At 38.7% G+C, this 19,894-nt stretch overlaps 2 protein-coding genes across 3 annotated transcripts; one reads left to right on the top strand and one right to left on the bottom strand.

The window, feature by feature from the left end:
- The first annotated feature begins 5,081 nt into the window (after window positions 1–5,081).
- Window positions 5,082–8,538, top strand: LOC113282773 (probable F-actin-capping protein subunit beta). Its single transcript, XM_026531848.1, has 8 exons — window positions 5,082–5,428; window positions 6,304–6,374; window positions 6,668–6,781; window positions 6,904–6,989; window positions 7,097–7,170; window positions 7,273–7,392; window positions 7,733–7,828; window positions 8,142–8,538. The coding sequence occupies exons 1-8, from the start codon at window positions 5,300–5,302 to the stop codon at window positions 8,226–8,228; spliced, it is 777 nt and encodes a 258-aa protein (XP_026387633.1). The 5' UTR covers window positions 5,082–5,299; the 3' UTR covers window positions 8,229–8,538.
- Window positions 8,539–9,436: 898 nt separating this feature from the next.
- LOC113327460 (putative receptor-like protein kinase At4g00960) lies at window positions 9,437–12,126 on the bottom strand. 2 transcript variants are annotated; one of them, XM_026574685.1, is made up of 7 exons: window positions 11,296–12,126; window positions 11,049–11,183; window positions 10,838–10,959; window positions 10,551–10,761; window positions 10,242–10,473; window positions 9,983–10,133; window positions 9,437–9,896 (listed from the first exon to the last, which is right to left on the bottom strand). In XM_026574685.1, exons 1-7 carry the CDS (start codon window positions 12,104–12,106, stop codon window positions 9,588–9,590), a joined length of 1,971 nt encoding a protein of 656 aa, XP_026430470.1. In that variant the 5' UTR covers window positions 12,107–12,126; the 3' UTR covers window positions 9,437–9,587. The 2 variants fall into 2 exon arrangements, with proteins under 2 accessions (XP_026430470.1, XP_026430471.1); XM_026574686.1 differs by having other exon boundaries at window positions 9,629–9,896; window positions 10,006–10,133.
- Between the last annotated feature and the right edge of the window lie 7,768 nt (window positions 12,127–19,894).

Below are 19,894 nucleotides of genomic sequence, written 5' to 3'. Positions count from 1 at the left end.
TGGTTCAGAGACACAATCTGTGTATGAGGATATCACTATCCTAACTTGTTACACTAAATCTTACAAGGACCCCAAGTGGAGAGCTGCTATGGATGAAGAGATTAATGCTTTTTTGCAGAGTGACACATAAAAATTAGTCATTGCTAGTGATGGTCAGAATTCATTAGATACAAGTGGATATTCAGAATTAAAAGGGATCCAGATGGTTCAGTTGAGAGATATAAGGCTAGGCTAGTTTCAAATTAAGGTCTATAATCAAATTGAAGGAATTGATTTATCAAGACTCTTTCGGCCAGTTTTCAAGCTAACTACAGTGCATGATTCTTTCTACTTCTCTCTACAAAGGTTGGCAGATTAGGCAATTGAATGTCAAAAAATGTTTTCCTCCATGCTTATTTGTCAGAAGATATTTTTATTATTCAGCCACTAGGTGCCACTAGTAAGATTTTTCCTAATAATGTATGCGAGTTACAAAGGTCTCTTTATGGTAACCTCTAAGGGATGGGTTTGATAGATTTTTGCTTAAATCTGGTTTTTGTTCTTTAAGGACTGACATTTTTCTTTTCTACAAGGTTAATGATTTTGTGGTCATCTACTTCCAAATCTAGCCATGTAGATGATATTTTGGTTATACAGTTCGTCTATTGCAGTTGATCAACTTATTCATGACTTATAAAAGGATTCCACAAAAGACTTAGGTCCACTTCATTTTTTTAGTCGGGCGTTCATGCCACATCTTATTCAGCGGGTATTCTCTTATCTCAAGAGCAGTATATTTCAAAATTGTTGAAAACAAAAATGAGTGAAGCAAAGTCATGATCCACTCCAGTTTCTTATGCCACTCCTACCACTTCTTACTAGATTTAAGGATCTTGTCTTATACAAAATTACTGTAGGGGCTTTGCAATACGCAGAAATCACCGGACTTGATGTTGCTTTTGATGTAATAAAGCATGTCAGAATATGTAGAATCCATCTAAAGCAAATTGGTTGGCGGTGAAAACCATCTTCAAATATCTGAAAGGTACTATCACATATGGTTTGCAGTTGAAAAGGTCAATATATCTCTCTCTCTTCAATTACAGTCCTTCTCAGATGCCGATTGGGCTGGTGACTTGGCAGATAAAAGATTTACAAGTGGTATGACTATTTTCATGGGTCCAAACTTGATCTCTTGGTGCTCCAAAAAGCAGAAGACCGTGTATTGATCAAGTGTACATAGGCTAAATATCGTGCCTTATCAGATGCCACATCAAAATTGGTATGGATTCAATCTCTTATGACTGAACTTCAGTTTTACACGCTTAGGGCTCCTGTTTTTTAGTGTGATAACATGGGGGCTACATATCTAACATCAAATCCTATATTTTACAATCTGATGAAAAATATTGAAATCACATTCATTATGTTAAAGAATTGGTAGCATTTAAGGCTTTGGAAGCTATATTCTTATCTACTCAAAAAACAAATTGCAGACATCCTTACAAAGGGGCTTATCCAATACAAGTTTTGATGTTCGTCGACTCAAGCTTAGCATCTCTGTTTTCATAGGGTGTGCTTGACGATGTACTTGTTCTCATGTGTGTCTCATACTTGTGCAGCTGACAAGTGAAAGTTTTCTGCTAGTCTAGTTAGCGGTCAAAACTGTCACCGAACTTGCAAAATGTATTTGGATAAATAGTTATCTTTAAAGGTACTAACAAAGAGTAATTCGTGAAGAGAATTAACGAACTACCAACAAAAGTACCAAGCAATCTGAAGATTGAAAGAATGGTTTTGGGAATATAATCTGGTGGGCCCGGAGGTGTGTGAAAATTAAGCGCAATAAAAACGGGCCTACAGTAATACCGCAAGTGCACGGTCGTCAGTTGTAGCTCGTGCAAGTACGGGTCGATCCACAGAGACTGGGAGTGTTGGAGTTTCTAGCTATTTTGGGCTCCTAAATTGTTGTTGGTTAACTATGAAGCCTTTTGGGCTTTGGGTACCTTTGGATTATAGGCTTGTTTGACAATGAAGTGAACTGAGCTTGGGCTCAGTTGGTCTTGAAGTGTACTAGGCTTGGCCTTTGAAGTGCACTGGGCTTTGAGTGTCAATGGGCTTCTAGATTAACCCAAGACTGAACTGGGCTTTTTAATGAATCTGGGCCTCAGTAGTCTTTGAAATGAACTGAACTGAGTTGGGCCTTAGGTTTCTAAACAGATACAGTGGGCTTTTGTAATGACTGGACTTGTAGCCCAGAATTGAACTGGACCTGGAGCAGCAGCAGTGGGGGCTTCAACAGCAGCAGAAGCAGTGCACAGCAGCAGCAGACAAGGCTGGGCTGGAGAAGAAGCAGCAGCAGGGGAGGAAGGTAAGCAGGCAGGGTTGCAGGGCAACTGAGCAGAACTGGCAGCAAGGCCAGGGAAATAAGAAGATGGTAGGGGAGGTGGAGCAAACTAAATGTAGCAGTGGCACTAGGCCAAGGTAAAACATGGATATTTACAATGGCATAAGCAAACAGCAAACAACAATGATGATGGTGAAGGTGACAATGGCATAAAGAATGACAAAGAGATAAACCAAGGCCTAAGCCAAGGGCAATGGCAGGGGAGCAAAATTACAGATACAAAACAGAGAAACAACACAACTAGGTTATGAATCCACCTTGTGACCTAGCCAGATAATGTAATTCTATGTTAAATCCCTGTCCCTAATGGAGCTAGGTGAAGGTTCAAGCCTGCCTATGTTCCAGGGCATACATAAATGGAATGGAAGGAGAAGAAGCTTGTTCAACTGTTTACTCCTAGCATTGATTGTCTTTTGACAGCACAATCAATCACAAGCACAGTTGAGCACTAAATTCCTCCATTTCTCAATCAGCTCAATTTACATGAATTATAACCTAACATTCCACCACTAACAGTGACTTAAGGCATCATCTCAGCCTAGCTATACACATACACATGTGAGCTCACATAACAGCAACAAAAACAAAACATTTACTAAACAGAGAACTACAAACTAACATGTGAACTAGAATGAAATGTGAATTAAAACATAAAACAAACTGAATTGAAACAAGATAAACTAAAACTGAATTTGGAATTAAAATTGAAAATTAAAATTAAATCTACAAATACAAAACAGGGAAGAAAAATCTACCCAAGAGGAACTGGCTAGTCCAGCCCTCATGGGGATACACTGGCTAGTCCAGAGATAAGCCTTTACATCACACCCACAGTCATATTTATACCCAATTACAAGTTAGGGTTCTTCCCAAAAAATCCCTAAAATCAAACAGAAATTAGGTAAATTATTTCTACCTAATTTGACAGTACAAATCAGACCCATATCTTCTATAATGCTCCTCCATGCTTCTCCCTAACAGTAATTAGAGTTTACTCGAAAATCCCCAAATTAACTGAAATTAGGGTTTGGGTTTTTCTTACCTTGATGTGACAAATCTCCTCAATTAGCATCGACCCATGTCTTCTCTGCTTCTCCTGGTGCCTTTCCCATACCTTGATTTCTTTTCTAGCTTCACCTAATTTCTCTGCCATGTCCATCAATTCTTTTTCCCTAATTTTCAAAACCCTAGACTAGGGGAAATCAGTGAATAGGAAATGATGGGCACGTTAGAGGGATTTGGGAGTGATGATGATGGTGTTTGTTGGCAGTTGGTGGAAGTGGTGGTTGTGGAAGTGGAGTTGGTAGTGATGATGGCGGACATGGTGGTGGTACGGGTTCTGCAGACGGGGGAAGGAAGAAGAGATGGAGAAGAAAGAAGAAGTCGATAGAGTTAGGGTTAGGGGGCGTTTGGCTAGGGGTATAGGGTGTTCGATACTTGGGTGTTAGGCGGGTTCAGAGAGGTTTGATGATCTGCGACAAGGAGCGATGGATGGGAAGATGGTAGGTGGATCCAACAGCGATACAGAGGTAAGCGTGGAGCGACCGTCGGATGAAGGGATGTAGCAAAACGGACGACCCAAGATGGAGATGGGCGTTGCGATGTAAAGCGGGGGCTTCGGAGTTTGATGTGCGATGATGGAGCGACCGTAGGATGCTGAAATGTTTCGATCTGACGGCTGAAATCCGAGACGGGCTTGGATAGTGGAAATGTGTTTGAGTAAGGGTTTTGGGCCTTGGGTATGCCAAGCCCATATCTTCTTTAAGGACAATTCTTCTTCTTCAAGACCATTCCTAGCCTCTTGGTTTTGTGCACAACGTTCTTCGCGGCTTCCTTGCGTAACTCCTCCCGGCTTTTCACTACTTTTCTGCTCTATTCCGCTCCGCAATTCATCCAAACTTTATTTATTACCTAAAAATATAGAATTAAGTAAGAAAAATATTTATTCTTGAAAACAATGAAAATACAGAATATGGGATAAAATGTAGAATTAATGCACAAAGGATGAGTTAAATGCCAACAAAAAGGGATAAATATATACATTATTTGGCACTCATCATAATCCAACCATTTTGATAAAGTTTTTTCTTCTTGAAAAAGAGATCTTTTCATAAAAATATGAGAGATAATATGCCCAAAGTCTTGAATCTTGGTTATCATACTTGAAAAACTTCCACCCAAAATCTCTGTTTGAACCACTAAGAAACGCCATGAGAGCGCACAGAGAATTCATAAACGAGAACACACAAGCAAAACACCCACAAACACACTATAAAAATTTCCTAAAAGCAATGGAGATTGAAGCAAAACCTTAAAAAAACCTAACGTAAACTACTAGTTACCTAAGAAAACAACGGAAAGGAAAAAAATCTGCACAGATTTAGCCCAAAATAGTCCGGATTTGAACAGTAAAAATTTGTGGTGACGAGGGGTTTTTAGGTGTGGAGAAGAAGCTAGAGAGCATAGAGACGAAATTTTAGGTTCTATTTTCACCGGCACCAATTATCAACATACAAACTCCCTACTCCCTAGAACTTATAGACACGTTGCCCATCTTATCGCCAGGAAAGCTAGTCTTGGAAGGATATATCAGCCTTTGGACATAACGTGAATGTCATCATTGCTAACCACACGCCATGTGCGTGTAAAGCCCCCCAAAACACCCCCCACCCCCACCCACCCATTGAAAGGTAGGTTTTAGTTGTAAGCCATGTCCCTCCCTCCCTGTGTCCAAGTCCTGTAATAATAAGGCACTGACGAGTGTTTTCAAAGTCATCGTTGATGATAACAAAACCTCAGCTCCTCTATAGAATGAAAACCCATTTCCCGCGAGCAAATATCGGATCATAATTCACATCACATCTCTTTTTTATCTCCGGCGGACTCACCCATAGAATTTAGGGCATCATCAGAATGGAAGCAGCAATGGGATTAATGAGAAGGATTCATCCAAAACATTCAGAAACTGCATTATCAGCATTACTTAGTCTTTTACCTCAACATTCCTCTGATCTTCTTTCTCAAGTCGATCAACCTCTTCGGGTATTCTCTATCTCATTTTTTATTTTCTCCGATCTGCATTTTCATTTGGTGTATTCTAGGGTTTTCATTTCTTATAATTTTTGGGTTTATGATGAATTGCATGTGTCTAATTCTTCATTTTATGTGAAATTGATGTAGTGTGTGGTTCTTTTAGTTTTGGAATTTGTTTAGAATTGACTCAATTAGGTGGGTTAAGTCTTAAACCCTTATTTCTGTTTGTAATTAGCTTAAATTTTGTTACACATTGAATGTTTAGGGTTTTGAATGATTCTAGGATTGTAAGTATTCTGAGGATTGAATGCTTATTCTCGAGACTGATACACGAGTCTGTCAATTATTAGCTTAGATGCCCTGTAGCTGTATGTTATGGTATCTTTGGAATGATGAGATTTTCAAGTTCAATTTGGGAAGTTTGGACCAGACTAAACATGGGAGTAAATGTAATATTTCTTTGTTTGTGTTAGTTTTCTGGAGATCTGATTACCCCGTAGATGTAGTATTCACAACTAATGAGGGAGTCAGGTGTTCTAAATCGTAGTAATTGTCTGGTAGATTTGCATATATATCGTCTACTTAGTGCAGTAAGCATTAACTCATTGGATGCCCTTGTTTTTGTCAATTTCGTTGGTAGGTTCGGTGTTTGTTGCAACTCGTTTCTCTTTTGGATGTTCTTATCCGTCCACTTAGTTATGATGGCTATATTGACGCCTCTTTCCCTGTTTTTGAACCACTGTGGTCTCCCTATTATGATATTATCACATACAATTTGAGGCTACATTGAATTTTTAAAGTGTTTATGACTAAAATATGTCGTTTTAGTTTGTGGTTTCTATATGTGCATACATTGATTGAATCTTGTTTGGCCAAGAGGACAGGTATTATCTGATATGGAATCTGGAAACGAGTTCATCATGTGTGAATACAACCGAGATGCTGACTCCTACAGGTGAAATGCATACCAACTCCAATTTTGTTTGTTCATGATTCACAATAATTGTGGCTGCAGTTCTTCGAACTTGAGATATTTTGATATCATGAGTATATTTTGCTTACTAGAAAATGCATTTACTCAGTTCTAGAAAACAAGATATGACCATTTTGTATAAATGCATGTATAAGTTCTCTTTTACAACTTAAGGCAGCTCTGGTGTAAATAGATAAAGCATCATCAGTTTGTATTTTTCTTCTTCCTTTTTATCCAAGCAAGCCTTATTTGTTTACATGTTTTTTCTACTGCAGGTCACCTTGGTCAAACAAATATCATCCACCTCTGGAGGATGGGCAACAACCATCAGCAACCTTGAGACAACTGGAGATTGAAGCAAATGATGTCTTTGCAGTTTACCGTGACCAGTGAGGTCCTTTACTTGCATCCTCTTTCTCTCTTGCCGTGCAAATAATGCCAGCTTGAAGAGTTCAATTGTCCTCCTTTAATTTTGTAGTAATTGCATTTGTTGTGCAAAACTGAATGATAGGTATTATGAAGGAGGCATTTCATCAGTATACATGTGGGAAGACGAGGATAATGAAGGTTTCGTTGCCTGCTTTTTAATAAAGAAAGGTTAGCTTCTTCATTTTTATTTTCTTTTCTTATACTGGATAAAAAGTATTCTCTGCCAAACTTTTATATGAGGGAACTGATGTAAGCACAATTTTTCGATGCTCAAGATGGCTCCAAAGCTGGCCAGGGTAGAAGGGGTTATTTGCAAGAAGGTGGATGGGATGCCATTCATGTTATCCAGGTGGGTAGCTTAACATTGTTAATAAATTATTGTTGAAGTGATGGAGATGTTATACAAAATTCTTATATTGTTAGTCTTCTTTATTTTATTTCTATTGAGTAGGTGGGACCAGAGGACGAGACAATGGCTCATTATTGCTTGACCAGTACGGTCATGCTCTCGTTGACAACAAATGATGAATCCTCAGGCAATTTTAATTTGTCGGGATCAATCAGAAGACAGGTACCTCTCTTCTATGTTTGTATATGTTTGACCCTTTTCGACTTGCTAGAGTGCTATCATTTTAATATAGATCAGTTAAAGTTCGTTTGCGCTATCTGGAAGCACTTACTGGATGTTGGAGGAGTTAGAATATGCTGTTTCTGTAAAACGCTTTAGGTCTTAAAGCTTTGGCTAATTTGCCTAAGTTCTCAAAAATTTTCTTACCTTGATCACTGTTTACTGTTTGAAACTACACCATGTTACAAGTCATGCTTCATGCCTTCAACGTATATCTTATAACAGCACCCGCAAGTCTTTTTTGGCCATAGCTTTGTCTTAACTTTAGGTTTTGATTCTGCAGATGAATATGGACCTCGCAGTTACTGATGGTCACCTTTGTAACATGGGAAAGATGATTGAAGAAATGGAAAGTAAGCTGAGGAACTCGCTGGATCAGGTATTTTGATTCTTGATATCTGTTATTCATATATTTTAGTTCCACATAGATCTCTAGCTCGATGGGTCAATATAACATATATCGTCACATTAGATACACTAGTATGTCAGAAATAGTATCAGTGATGGGCAACTGTTGTAGTCATACTGGAAACCGCGGACTTGAGCCATGCGTATAGACACAATCACCATCAGATAAAATGGTGCTGTAACTATGCGTATCCCCAGTGCATTTTGTTACCATTACTTTGTAATAGCTAGATATGGTGGGTGTTGAGTTCCTATCTTACAAACTCGCCAATATCTATCTGTAGGTTTACTTTGGAAAGACAAGGGAGATGGTTTGCACTCTGCGTCCACCAGCCGAAGTCGCACAACTGAGAATATCAGAGACTAAATAACTGCCGCATATCAAGAAGTCCAGACAGAGAGAGGAGAAGAAGAAATTTAAGTTTGCTTGTGTTCAGTCATTATATATTTTTTGTGTTAGCTAAATATAAGGCCCGATTTCATGATTTTCTCGCGTCTTTCTTGGTGTTCTGTAATCTTTTCTCGCGTCTTTCTTTGTGTTTTGTAATCTGTTTATGTACAATTTATTCAGAGGGATTTCACCAGTATTTCTTGAAGAAGTCACAAAGAACCAGAACACAAACTGTTTAAACTCTGTGCAATACAGGAGATTTGAATTGAATTCCATTACTAACAGATGAAGCAAAAGTTACAACCTAAAAAAAGAAAACATAGTGTCAACCAGGACAAAAACTTGTGAAAGTGGACAACCCTTGAGTTGGTGTTTTCCCATGAAGAATATCAGTTACACCTGCATTCACTTCTTCCATAATTACATCTTTCTCTAATTTTGGTGCATTCTGCTTCAACAACTCGGTTTCGAGCTTCAACTCTGTTGGTTGATCATCAACTCTAATTTCATCGTGTAATGGCGACCAGTGCTGTTTCTCAGCGACGCCCATCTCTTTGAACTTTTTCATGGCAGTTTCTATTTCTCCATCTACATTGATAGGCACATAGATATAACCCATCTTTCTCTTCTTCTTGTAAACCCTCATTATAATTTCGGCTTCCGTTCTCATCTTTCTCTCTTTCTCTAGCATAGTTGTAATGATTTTGATTTCCATTAAACTTATTTTATATTGTATCCATGTCAGTGTTTCATTCTAATTCTACAAACTGTATGATACTTGGGTAATACGTTTCATCGAGGAAAAAGGAATGTAGTTACAGAATTTGAGTTAGCTTAGGAAAGGTTCCCACTTTAGTAACAGCTGACAGCTCTCAACTCTCAAACTCTTATTGGGCTACTTTATGTAAACAAACGACCCATCTACGCACTTCTGGAGCCCAAAGTTACCCCCCAAGCCTACGTGATATTCTCTGATAGGTTAACACTTGACAACTTAAAACATTACCGGAGTGCGATTTGTGCACAGTCTCTGACCAGTGTGCATATGACATTTCAACCTCATCCTTCAGTTTAATTTTAGGAGTTACGTAGAGAGGGATGAGATTCATAGCACATGTGGTAGTAGAGTAATCTGTTAACTACTCAACCAATATGTCAAATTAGCACTCTTTTAAAGGAGTATGCACAAAAATGAATTCCTCCAACGCTGATATGCTATGATGCACACATACACATGATGCATTCATGACAAACAATCCAAATATACTGACATAATTACATCTACCTTTGCTTAAACATAAGTTGAACTCCCAGATGTAGTCTATCTAGTAGTACATTGTCAACGAGGGTAAAATTCCGTTATTGACACCTGATTCACGCTTATGTTGTCACCATCTTCAGAAGGGATGTTGGGTTCTGTTTCACCGCACAACACAAAAGCAGATGGTGCTAAAGGTGATGGAAGAGCGACAGAGTGGTTATTGAGCATATGAATAATCCACGCCATTGTGGGTCTATTAGCTACATCCTTTTGACCACATAACAACCCAATTTGGATGCATCTCATCACTTCCTTCGGTGAATAACAGTCTCTTAGTGATGGATCTAACAACTCTATAGATTTCCCCTCCTCCCAAAGGCCCCATGCCTACAAAATACGGTTTCTATGGTTAGTGTGCAGTAATGAAGTTCATCTACATGTACAAAAACTACACAAACAAAATTCATACTCACATAGCTTAAGACATTTTTAGCACCTTCAAAACCACCAAAAGAGTTGCTCCTCTTTCCGCACAGGATTTCTAAAATTAACACACCGAAACTAAAGACGTCTGATTTTGCAGAGAATTTACCATGCATTGCATATTCTGGAGCCATGTATCCACTGCAAAATCCAGGAGCAAACATATGGAAGATTTCTTTCTGCAGTTAACTACGTGGTCACATGTATATTGAGAGATATGACTTGTGAATAGACAGAATATATACTTACAAAGTTCCACAAATCCGTTTTGTGCTGGCTTGATTTTGATTCACCATCCTAGCCATCCCAAAATCTGAAATTTTGGGAACCATGTCTTCTCCTAATAATACATTGCTGGCTTTGAGATCTCGGTGAATAATCTTAAGTGGAGAGTCCTCGTGAAGATAGAGAAGTCCTTTACCAATGCCCCGTATAATCTTGTATCTCCTTTCCCAATTCAAATACGTGCTTTTAATAGGATCTGCACATTCAACAAGTCTGAATTTAAAAGCTTTTGCATTGTGAGGGATAGAAAGAAACAAAGGAAAGAAGCCAAACCGAATAAAAATTGATCGAGGCTTCCGTTCTGCATAAATTCGTACACGAGTAGCTTTTCATCTCCATCTAAACAGAAGCCTAGAAGTCTTACAAGATTTTTGTGTTGTAGTTTCGCCAGTAATACAACTTCGTTCTTAAATTCTTCTTCACCTTGACCGGAATGTTCAGATAATCTCTTCACAGCTATTTCTTGTCCATCTGACAGTGTTCCCTGGCAAATGCGACAAATGGTATAATTAAACTGAAAAGTGTGTGTAAAGCCACACCAGCAATCCTATTGTCAATACCTTGTATACAGTACCAAATCCGCCTCGCCCAAGCTTATTGGCATCTGAGAAATTGTGCGTAGCCGTGCTTATGGTACTGAATTTGTATTGCAAAGATTCAGAACTTTGAATCTCATCGATATCTTCACATGTAACAAAAACAAAAAAACTAGAATCAAATGACCTAAAATAAATATCACAGAAATACAAAATAAGAAGTAAGAAAGCTTACCTGGAGTTTTCCTTTCAGGTAGTTTTTTTCTTCTGTTTTCGCAGAAATACAAAATGATTATGATGGATAATACTGTAATCACTGATGGAACAACTACAATAATCAGGAACAATTCACGCGAAATCTTTGGCTTTGCTGCAAGAACATGAAAGAATATACATAGCAATTCAGTAATCAATAATATTGTGTTCTTCTCCAAACTAAACCATCTAGCTCAAACCGTGGATGTACGTATTTAAATGCTTACACGATGGTGAAGTTGCGTTGTAAAAAAGATACGTCTCATATCTAAAATAGCAGCTCCAACAAATAACTCTGCCGCCTACTCGGCCGCTGTACGATTTCCGGTAATCATCAATTTTCCCACGAAGACATTGAGTGCAATTTTCAACTGATAAATCAGCACTGCACTGAGCTAGCCCATATATTTTCTGCGAGCTCGATACATCTATGCTTCCAGTAGCATACAAATTTCTATTTGTTGAAGAAGAAGTATTGGAGACACCATTAGAAGCAACTTTTTCAAGAATATTATTCACCAATTTGCCGAGTCCTGGATTAAACTCATCCGGGTTTGTGACCGAATTTGCATTAGGGAGAGGAAATGATGGAGCATCTCGCATGACTGAGAAGATTGATTGATCGGAAAATTTTAGAGCAACTAGTTCTTTGTATGTGATCATTGCTTCTGTAGAGTTTGGGCAGCGGCCTATAGCTAGTACTTCTTTAGCGGCTAAATCAACATTGTATCGACATTCTTCTAGTGTAAGATCACCTCTGCACTGATAATACCCATAGGCGGTATTAGGCTTTCGACCGATTGTGTCGTTGTAATATCCATTACGGATGATGGTTCTGTTGAATGAATTTGTTAAAGAAGACAGAAGAAGATTAAGGTTTGACCGATATGTATTAGAAATGATATTAACTCCGAAGCACACATGAAAAATGTTACTCATATCAATTTGTGCATTAGTTTTCAACACATAGCACTGTATATGATTGAATATCAGAATTGTAGAAAGAATTTTGATGAGCATCTGGAAGAAACTACCCATATTTCTTCTTTGTTGTTTTTATGATGAAATGTGCATTCATTAACGGTTTGATAGCTTAAATCTTTCAGGTATGCCTGTTATTGATTTGGTTGTTAGGTCATATCAAGGAAGTCAATGATGGTGATAGTGTATTGAGAAATCCATTTTTTTTAAATTTTGGTTGATAAGCCAAACATTATTATTTGGTTCTTCTTCGTAAGATGGTTGAAATTTGAAAATCAAGAAGAAATTGTGTCGTTCAACAATTGGTAGTATTGATAATAATTTATTAAGATATATCAATAATTAATGACCATTAAATGCACTTATTTGGTTAGAAGTTATTTTTTTTCAACATTCAGAAGTCAGTTTGGTGACATAATAGTTTTGCTTTTGATTTCTGAGATTGAGTCTGGAAAAACAAAAGCATTTCTGCATTTCACATGATGGTATCCTGCACAAATATTTTGAAGGACCGGTTTTAGCACTTCTAGGTGGAAGAATTCAGAGCTGCAGGCCCATAAGGTGTTTGAGATTATATGCATTTTTAATACTTGGGATTCAAAAGCAGATGAACGATGCCAAACTAGCTGATTTTTCATAAATTTAACTACTAAATGTATTTGATTAAAGTTGAATGTATTACTAGGTACTCGTGACCTGAGTACCAAAGCACTTAGTTTTCTGAGTACGTATAATTCGATAGCATATCTACTGAAGCAAGAAATGTTGTCTGGATGGGACAAACAACTTGTCTTATGCATGAGTACAGTTCTTGAAAAGTTGGTGCATTTAGGTATCAATTGTGCATTAGTTTTCAATACATGCTCATGTATACGGTTGAATATCGGAATTGTAGAAAGAATTTTGATGAGCATCTGGAAAAAAAAAACTATCCATATTTCTTCTTTGTTGGTTTTGTGATAATGTGCATTCATTAATGGTTTGATAGCTTCCATCTTTAAGTCATGCCTGTTATTGAGTTGGTTTTTCAGGTCCATATCAAGCAAGTCAATGATGGGGATGGTGTATCAACCAATCCATTTTTTTTATTTAAGCCAAACATCATTATTTGATTCTTCTTATGGTTGAAATTAACAAGAAATTGCGTCGTCCACTAATTGGCAGCATAATTTTTATTATCTTCCATTTTGTTTCGATAAACTATAGATCTCTTTTGTAATCATGTTCTGCTAATTCTGTTCTTTTTATTCATTTGTTATCTATCTTGTATCCTACTGGTGGATTAATACTAGCCGTTAACTCTGCGCTTCGTTCCAAAAAAAAATAAAATGCCGCGGCTTCGGCCACCGTCCAGAGCACTTCATTTTCGTGTATGTATAATTCGATAGCATATTGGAAGCAAGAATTGACCCTGGATGGGACAAACAACTTGTTGTGCATGGGTATAAACACCTGAAGAACAGTTCTTAAAAAGTTGGTACACTTACGCGAAAGAGAAAAAGAATTAATAAGAACATTCCGTCCTTGATTGATCAGGGACAAGGTTTTAAAAGCCGACAATCTTTGAGTGTCCTTAGGAAGACGAAGAACTTTAGTTACACATTTTTCGAATGCTTCCAAAATCTCTTGTTTTCTAATACTTTTTCATTCTGTTGTAGCAACTTCTTCTCGAGCTTCAACTCTGTGGGTTGATCAACAATCTCAATTCCATCATATATAGGAGACCAGTACCGTTTTAAAGCAGTGCTCGTCCCTGCAAAATTCCTTATTTCACCTGACATATCTCTGGATTCTCTCAAGTAATCCAAATTCCCGTAAAGATAATCCATATTTATCTTATTCTTTTGTTATTTCCGCATCAGTTATTTTCTCTTTCAGTTTCTTCGCGGCACCCATTAATTAAGAGTGTAGATTAGGTATTAAATAAATAAACAGATATAAGGTGATCTAGAATTACTCCTTTACCCAAAATAAAATCATGGTCCCCAAAAAAACCATGGTCCCCAAAAAATCGTTCCTCACTAACTATTCTCAGTCCTCACACTAGTGGCTGAACGAGCCCATCTAAAACAGTTCAATTTTTGGGCCCAAACCTACGTGACATTCTTCTAGAAGACTAGAACCCAAAATAGAAAAGGTATGTATGATCACGGATAGAAAATGTGAATGATTAGCAAGAGAAAATCTCTTTGGCAAATCTCAGACCAAGCACTTCAGTAAGATAAGGCTGCTTATCTACAAACCCTAACTAAGTGCGGCTAATCCTTAGTTATAAAAGTATGCAACTGTAGTGGGCGTTGGCTGTTTATTCATAGGCACCAAAATAATAATAATTGTGCACTGATTCTATGTTAACTGTGTTGAGCATTGGCATTTGGTTTTTTAAATCTTACACATGTCAGCCAGTGGGCTGGTCATTATCGATGAACTAAGACAGTTTGCTAGAGTCTCGGTTTTTGGCCTTGTCCGCTCGTTCGAAAAAAGCTTAGCTGAGATTCATGAGGAATTTAGGTTTCCTATGGATCTTAGTATCCCATGTTCGTCGTGACTGACTTATGTATGAAGTAGGGGAATTGCAAGTTCCTGAACCTGCAAGGTTTGTCGAAGTATTGAGGCTTTAGCATGTTCTGTTTGTTGTTTAAGTTGGGTGTTGCTAATCTGATGGTTTTAAAAGATAACACACTGTTTGTTGGTGTATTTGTTTTGTTTGTTGGTTTGCTTCAGTAAGTCCGTGTGGTTTCCAACGGTGTAAATGGGAAGGAGTCCCTAAGGACTCTTATGTAAGGTTAGTGTAATGAATGAAGGTGGTGTTTAAGCAAAAATCTTGTCTCTTTTTGATCAATGTAAAGCTAGTTCATTGGGGAAGCACTACAAGTATACCAAGCCAAAGTATACAATAAGAGATGCTGAAAGTAAAAACAAAGCAAGTTAGTTGGTGGTAAGCGAGTTTGTTGTTGGGAGAGTTACGTAGAAGAGCGACACTATTTGGCAGCAATAACATGAAGTAACGCAGCAAGAATGAAGATGTAAGTCTATCAACTATATGAGTTAAGAGTAACTCATAATCGGAAAGAACATGACGTTTTTTTTTCCACCAAATTAAAGCGTAGCAGTTGGAAGGAACAAGTGAGGTCTTGTTAGTTTCAAAGGCACGTGAAAAGGAGCCTTGTCCAAAGTGACAGTGGGATCGATGTACCGGGTTTTCCTAAGTCATGGATAAAGTCATGCATTTCAGTCGAATTTTCATAAGAGAGTTGCAAAGTGATTGAAGAATACTTAGTCTACAGTAAGGCCTGTTGAGTTGTAATATGGCAACATAAGTCGGAGTTGGAGGAAGCAAGCTAAGTTAAGCATATCAGGATGATATGTTGGTCATTTGGCCTGTACACTTAGGCACGGAATGGCTCTAAGAATATTTGTGTGTTGATGCAAGAGAATAACAACATATTTGTAATAACTTTTGGGTGTTAAGATATAAATGAAGTGCAATTGAAGCATAGTCGACAATGCGACAGTGAATCTGGAATTTGTAGGCTTAATGGCAAGGAAAATAAACTAAGTGATGGCATATGGTACTAGCAGAGAATCTTGGCAAAGATATAGGCCAAACAAATTTGCTGATTTCTGAGAGTAGCTCAGATACGTACAAGGCCAAGGTAGTTAAGGATATCCTGAACTAATGTAGCATTCAACGAGGACGTTGAATGGATTTTGTGGGGGGGAGGTCTATGACTGGTCCCAACAGTCAAGTATCATGATGACGCAATACCGAATCAGGGGCCTAGCCGATGGAGCTTCATAGTCCAACAATAAATGTTACTTAACACATGCAATATTATACGATAGTGTTTCATATCCTTAATTCAGAGTTAGCCAGCTCAAGGAAGGAACGAATGATAAAATGAAAGTCATGGAATGACTTAGGCATTGGCCCAAGCATTGGACAACCTTGGACAATGCATATGCAACAATAACGTTTCCAAATGCGACATTGTTGTCTATTGCTCGACAAAAAGAATGCAAGTGAGGAACCTAAAGTATGAATTTGAAATAAGCAGTGAGACAAGACTAGATTGTCATGATTCCACTCGGATGTTGGAATTTAAAAGTGCTAAGTATATGGACAAGTTGATGAGGAGCAATTATTGATGTATATTAAAAGGCAAAGTTGATGAAGCGCAATCATTGTTGTATATTGGCAGAATCCAAGTTGATGAAGCGCAATTATTGATGTATATCGACTTAATCCAAGTTGGTATAGCGCAATCATAACTGTATATTTTCTTAGGCCAAATTCGGTATAACACAATGTTTGTTGGTTGTTGGTTCAGACTGTCAGTTACATGTTGTGTGTGCATCACACGCATGCCATAGAAAAAGAGTGAGTTGAGACGGTTATGAAGAGTCTTTTTAACCAAGTTTGGCATATCCTAACTGTTGATACATGAAAAATAATACCCCTTAACGGGTTTGGGGTGCCCCCAAAGGGGTGGTTATGTCAAGTAGGAAATGTAGGGACTTGGGGACTAAGACCAAGTCCAACAAGAAAGTGCCCATTAAAAGGAAGTATAAGAAAGGAATTAGTGAATAAGAAAGAGGTTATATTAAGGAAGAAGTGGCATTATAAGTAATGAAATAGGTTTAGGACACATGGCGCGATGTCATAAAAGGAAGGGGCTTTCGGAAAGTCTATATAAAGGATACCCAATCATACAAGCGAGGAAACCAGATACCCCGTGTGAGAAGGATAAGAAGCAGGAAGTCGAGAACACATCACCCACACAGCCTTCTCTAAAAGAGATGCGGAAGGAGCTAGAGGACCACATCCGTAGAGAGCAAGAACTGAGAGAACTCCTAAAAGCGGCCAGCGCCGAGCAGAATACCGGAGGAGCAACAGAGGACATAGGAGAAAAGGAGGAAGAACCCATAGCCATGATGCAAGAAGCGATGGCCAAGTACTTAGAGACGAACTACAGAGTCGTGAAGCAATATAACTACGATTTCGTGGCTAGCCCGTACTCCTCAGAAATCACAGAATACCAATACCCGGAGGATTATACTTCACCAAAATTCAAGGTCTACAATGGCCAAGGAAATGCGCGAGAACACCTTAGATGATTCCTATCTACAATGAATGATCACGCAGCCAACGGGAAGTTATGCCTGAGTGAATTCTTAAAGTCGCTAACTGATGTAGCATTCACTTGGTATGACAACCTAAAGTCGGGAAGTATCAGTTTGTGGGCGACCATTTCCACTCTCTTCCTAAGAAAGTTCTATTCAGCAAAAAGGAAGATTACGACTATAGACCTGAGCAAGTGCAATCAGCGCCCAGGTGAAGAGATAGGAAAATATATTTCCAGGTTTCGCCTCCTCACTCTGGATTTCCATGAAGACGTTAAAGAAGAAGCGCTAGTAGAGATTTGTGTACGATGAATGACCCCGTCGTTCAACAAAATCTTGGTCAACTTCCGCTTTCCAACGTTCGTCGAGCTGGAAGAAGTGACATCAAGAATCGCCGACTGTGTCGAGGAGCATAACTCGGACTACATTTGGCGAAACACAGTTAATATAGTATCAACCGCGCCTAGGAGCATCCGTGCGAACAATAACAGAGAAGTTTGGAGCACACAAGCGCTCCCTCCGCCCTTGCCTTGCAGTAAAGAGCAGATTGTGGGTCTGTTGGAACAATGGATGGCGAACAAAGAGACCCAGTTGCCTCCAAAAAAGACGGACCTCAAAGCCATCGACCAGAACGATGCAAGATACTGCCATTTCCACCGAAGGATACAACATCCTACTATCGACTGCTACAACCTCCGAATAATGTTCCAGAAGAAGTTGGAGATAGGCGAGATTGAGATGGGTAATCCCGAGAATGGTAAGGTGGTACAACATCAAGTTATCATGCTCACTCATGATCCAAGCGGGGACGTTTGGAGACCATGAGATGACAATGAGGAAGAGGCTTATTAGGTCGATATGGAAAACCCTGCGTTCACAAACACCGTTGGAGTAGCCAGCAATTTTGCAAAAACAGTATTGGCCCAACAATTTTTTGATTCCCTCGGTTTCAGCGAGAATCAAATCAAAGAGGCGTCAAAGGCTATAACAGCTATCGCGGCGGGAAAACCTTACGACTCCCTCCCCAAGGAAGCAATCGTGTTTACCGATGAAAACATCTGCTACCCAGGGGAACATCTTAGGCCCTTGTACTTAACCGCATACATCAACAAGCAATCGTTGAAGAGAGCCTTTAAAGATGGGGGAGCGTCCCTAAATTTGATCTCGATGAACACGCTAGACGTCTTGGGGGTACAACGGTCCGTGATCAGGATGCGAACTACTACAGTAAGGGGATTCAGCGGTCATACCCAGACGGCCGTCGGGATCATCAACCTAGTCATGAAGTTCGGACCGACCCGAGCCCTCACACCATTCTACTTACTGGAAGATGATACCACATTCTATGTGTTACTAGGACGAAGATGGTTATTCAACCACAAGGTAGTGGCGTCAACATACCACCAGTGTGTTAAGACCAATATGGGAGGAAAGCAGTACCGGATACCATCCACAAGCAACCCTTTCGATCCCGAGGAAGCGTACATAGCAGACGCCATCTTCTACGATGAACCAAAGGAGGTGGATGAAGTACCCGAAATACGACTTACTCCACTCCCAAAATGGGGGGAGGAAGAAAAACCAGAGCCTACCAAGTCTGTATTTAGCCCATCAAGGATGGTGAAAATGCGATGGTACAACAACCTCACCCAATATTTCGATTAGCAATTTGTATGGACTAACTCTAATATACTTTTAAGAGAATCAACTAGACAGTCAGACTCAATCGTAATAAAAAGTATATCAAGGAGCTAATATCTCTATCTCTATATTTGATCTTTACTCGAGAAATCTGCGAGTCTTTATCAAATACTAGAGATATAAACTTGGACGGTACCAAAGACCAATATCCAAGGATCAATCAATTTCAAATCAAAAACCAAAGGTTGGATTTCACAATTGATCGATACAACGCATAACCTGTGATATTTCAAATATAACAAAATATAAAGCGGAATAGAAATAACACAGACACCAGAAGTTTTGTTAACGAGGAAACCGCAAATGCAGAAAAATCCCGGGACCTAGTCCAGATTGAATACCACACTGTATTAAGCCGCGACAGAGACTAGCCTACTACAAACTAACTTTGGTATGGACCGTAGTTGAACCCTAATCAATTTCACACTGATTCAAGGTACAGTTGCGCTCCTTACGTCTCTGATCCCAGCAAGATACTACGCACTTGATTCCCTTAGCTGATCTCACCCACAACCAAAAGTTGCTACGACCCAAAGTCGAACACTTTAATAAAAAAATTTGTATCACACAGAAAAGTCTATGATAATAGATACATATGTCTCCCATAGATAAACCTATGAGTTTTTTGTTCTGTCTTTTGATAAATCAAGGTGAACAGGAACTAATTGATAACCCGGACTTATATTCCCGAAGAACATCCTAGTATTATCAATCACCTCACAATAATCTAAATCGTATGGTAGATTATTGTGAAGAAACCTAATGAAGTCTTTCAGTCATTAACCTATAGGGTGTCGAGAAGAAACCTAAGTTTAAAGGAGAATCGACTCTAGAAAAACCAACTAGTATCACACATGAGGTGTGGGAATTAGTTTTTCCAGTTGCTAGATGTCTCCTTTATATAGTTTTCAAATCAAGGTTTGCAATCCAAGTTACCTTGGTAACAAAGCATTCAATATTTACCGTTATATGAAAAACCTGATTCAACCAAGCTAATATCTTTCAACCATTAGATCGAAA

This window comes from Papaver somniferum, chromosome 1, assembly GCF_003573695.1.
Source record: "Papaver somniferum cultivar HN1 chromosome 1, ASM357369v1, whole genome shotgun sequence".
NCBI lineage: Eukaryota > Viridiplantae > Streptophyta > Magnoliopsida > Ranunculales > Papaveraceae > Papaver > Papaver somniferum.
This window is presented reverse-complemented; position numbering and strand designations above follow the sequence as displayed.

What these genes read in the sequence shown, in the direction of transcription:
- LOC113327460 (XM_026574685.1), bottom strand. Translation starts at nt 12,106, where the DNA reads ATGGGTAGTTTCTTCCAGATGCTCATCAAAATTCTTTCTACAATTCTG. An exon ending in ACCTGAAAGGAAAACTCCAG is followed by an intron (nt 10,960 to 11,048) that starts GTAAGCTTTCTT and finishes TTACATGTGAAG; the next exon opens with ATATCGATGAGATTCAAAGT. An exon ending in CCTCGATCAATTTTTATTCG is followed by an intron (nt 10,474 to 10,550) that starts GTTTGGCTTCTT and finishes TTGAATGTGCAG; the next exon opens with ATCCTATTAAAAGCACGTAT.
- LOC113282773 (XM_026531848.1), top strand. Translation starts at nt 5,300, where the DNA reads ATGGAAGCAGCAATGGGATTAATGAGAAGGATTCATCCAAAACATTCA. An exon ending in ATGCCATTCATGTTATCCAG is followed by an intron (nt 7,171 to 7,272) that starts GTGGGTAGCTTA and finishes TCTATTGAGTAG; the next exon opens with GTGGGACCAGAGGACGAGAC. An exon ending in CGGGATCAATCAGAAGACAG is followed by an intron (nt 7,393 to 7,732) that starts GTACCTCTCTTC and finishes TTGATTCTGCAG; the next exon opens with ATGAATATGGACCTCGCAGT.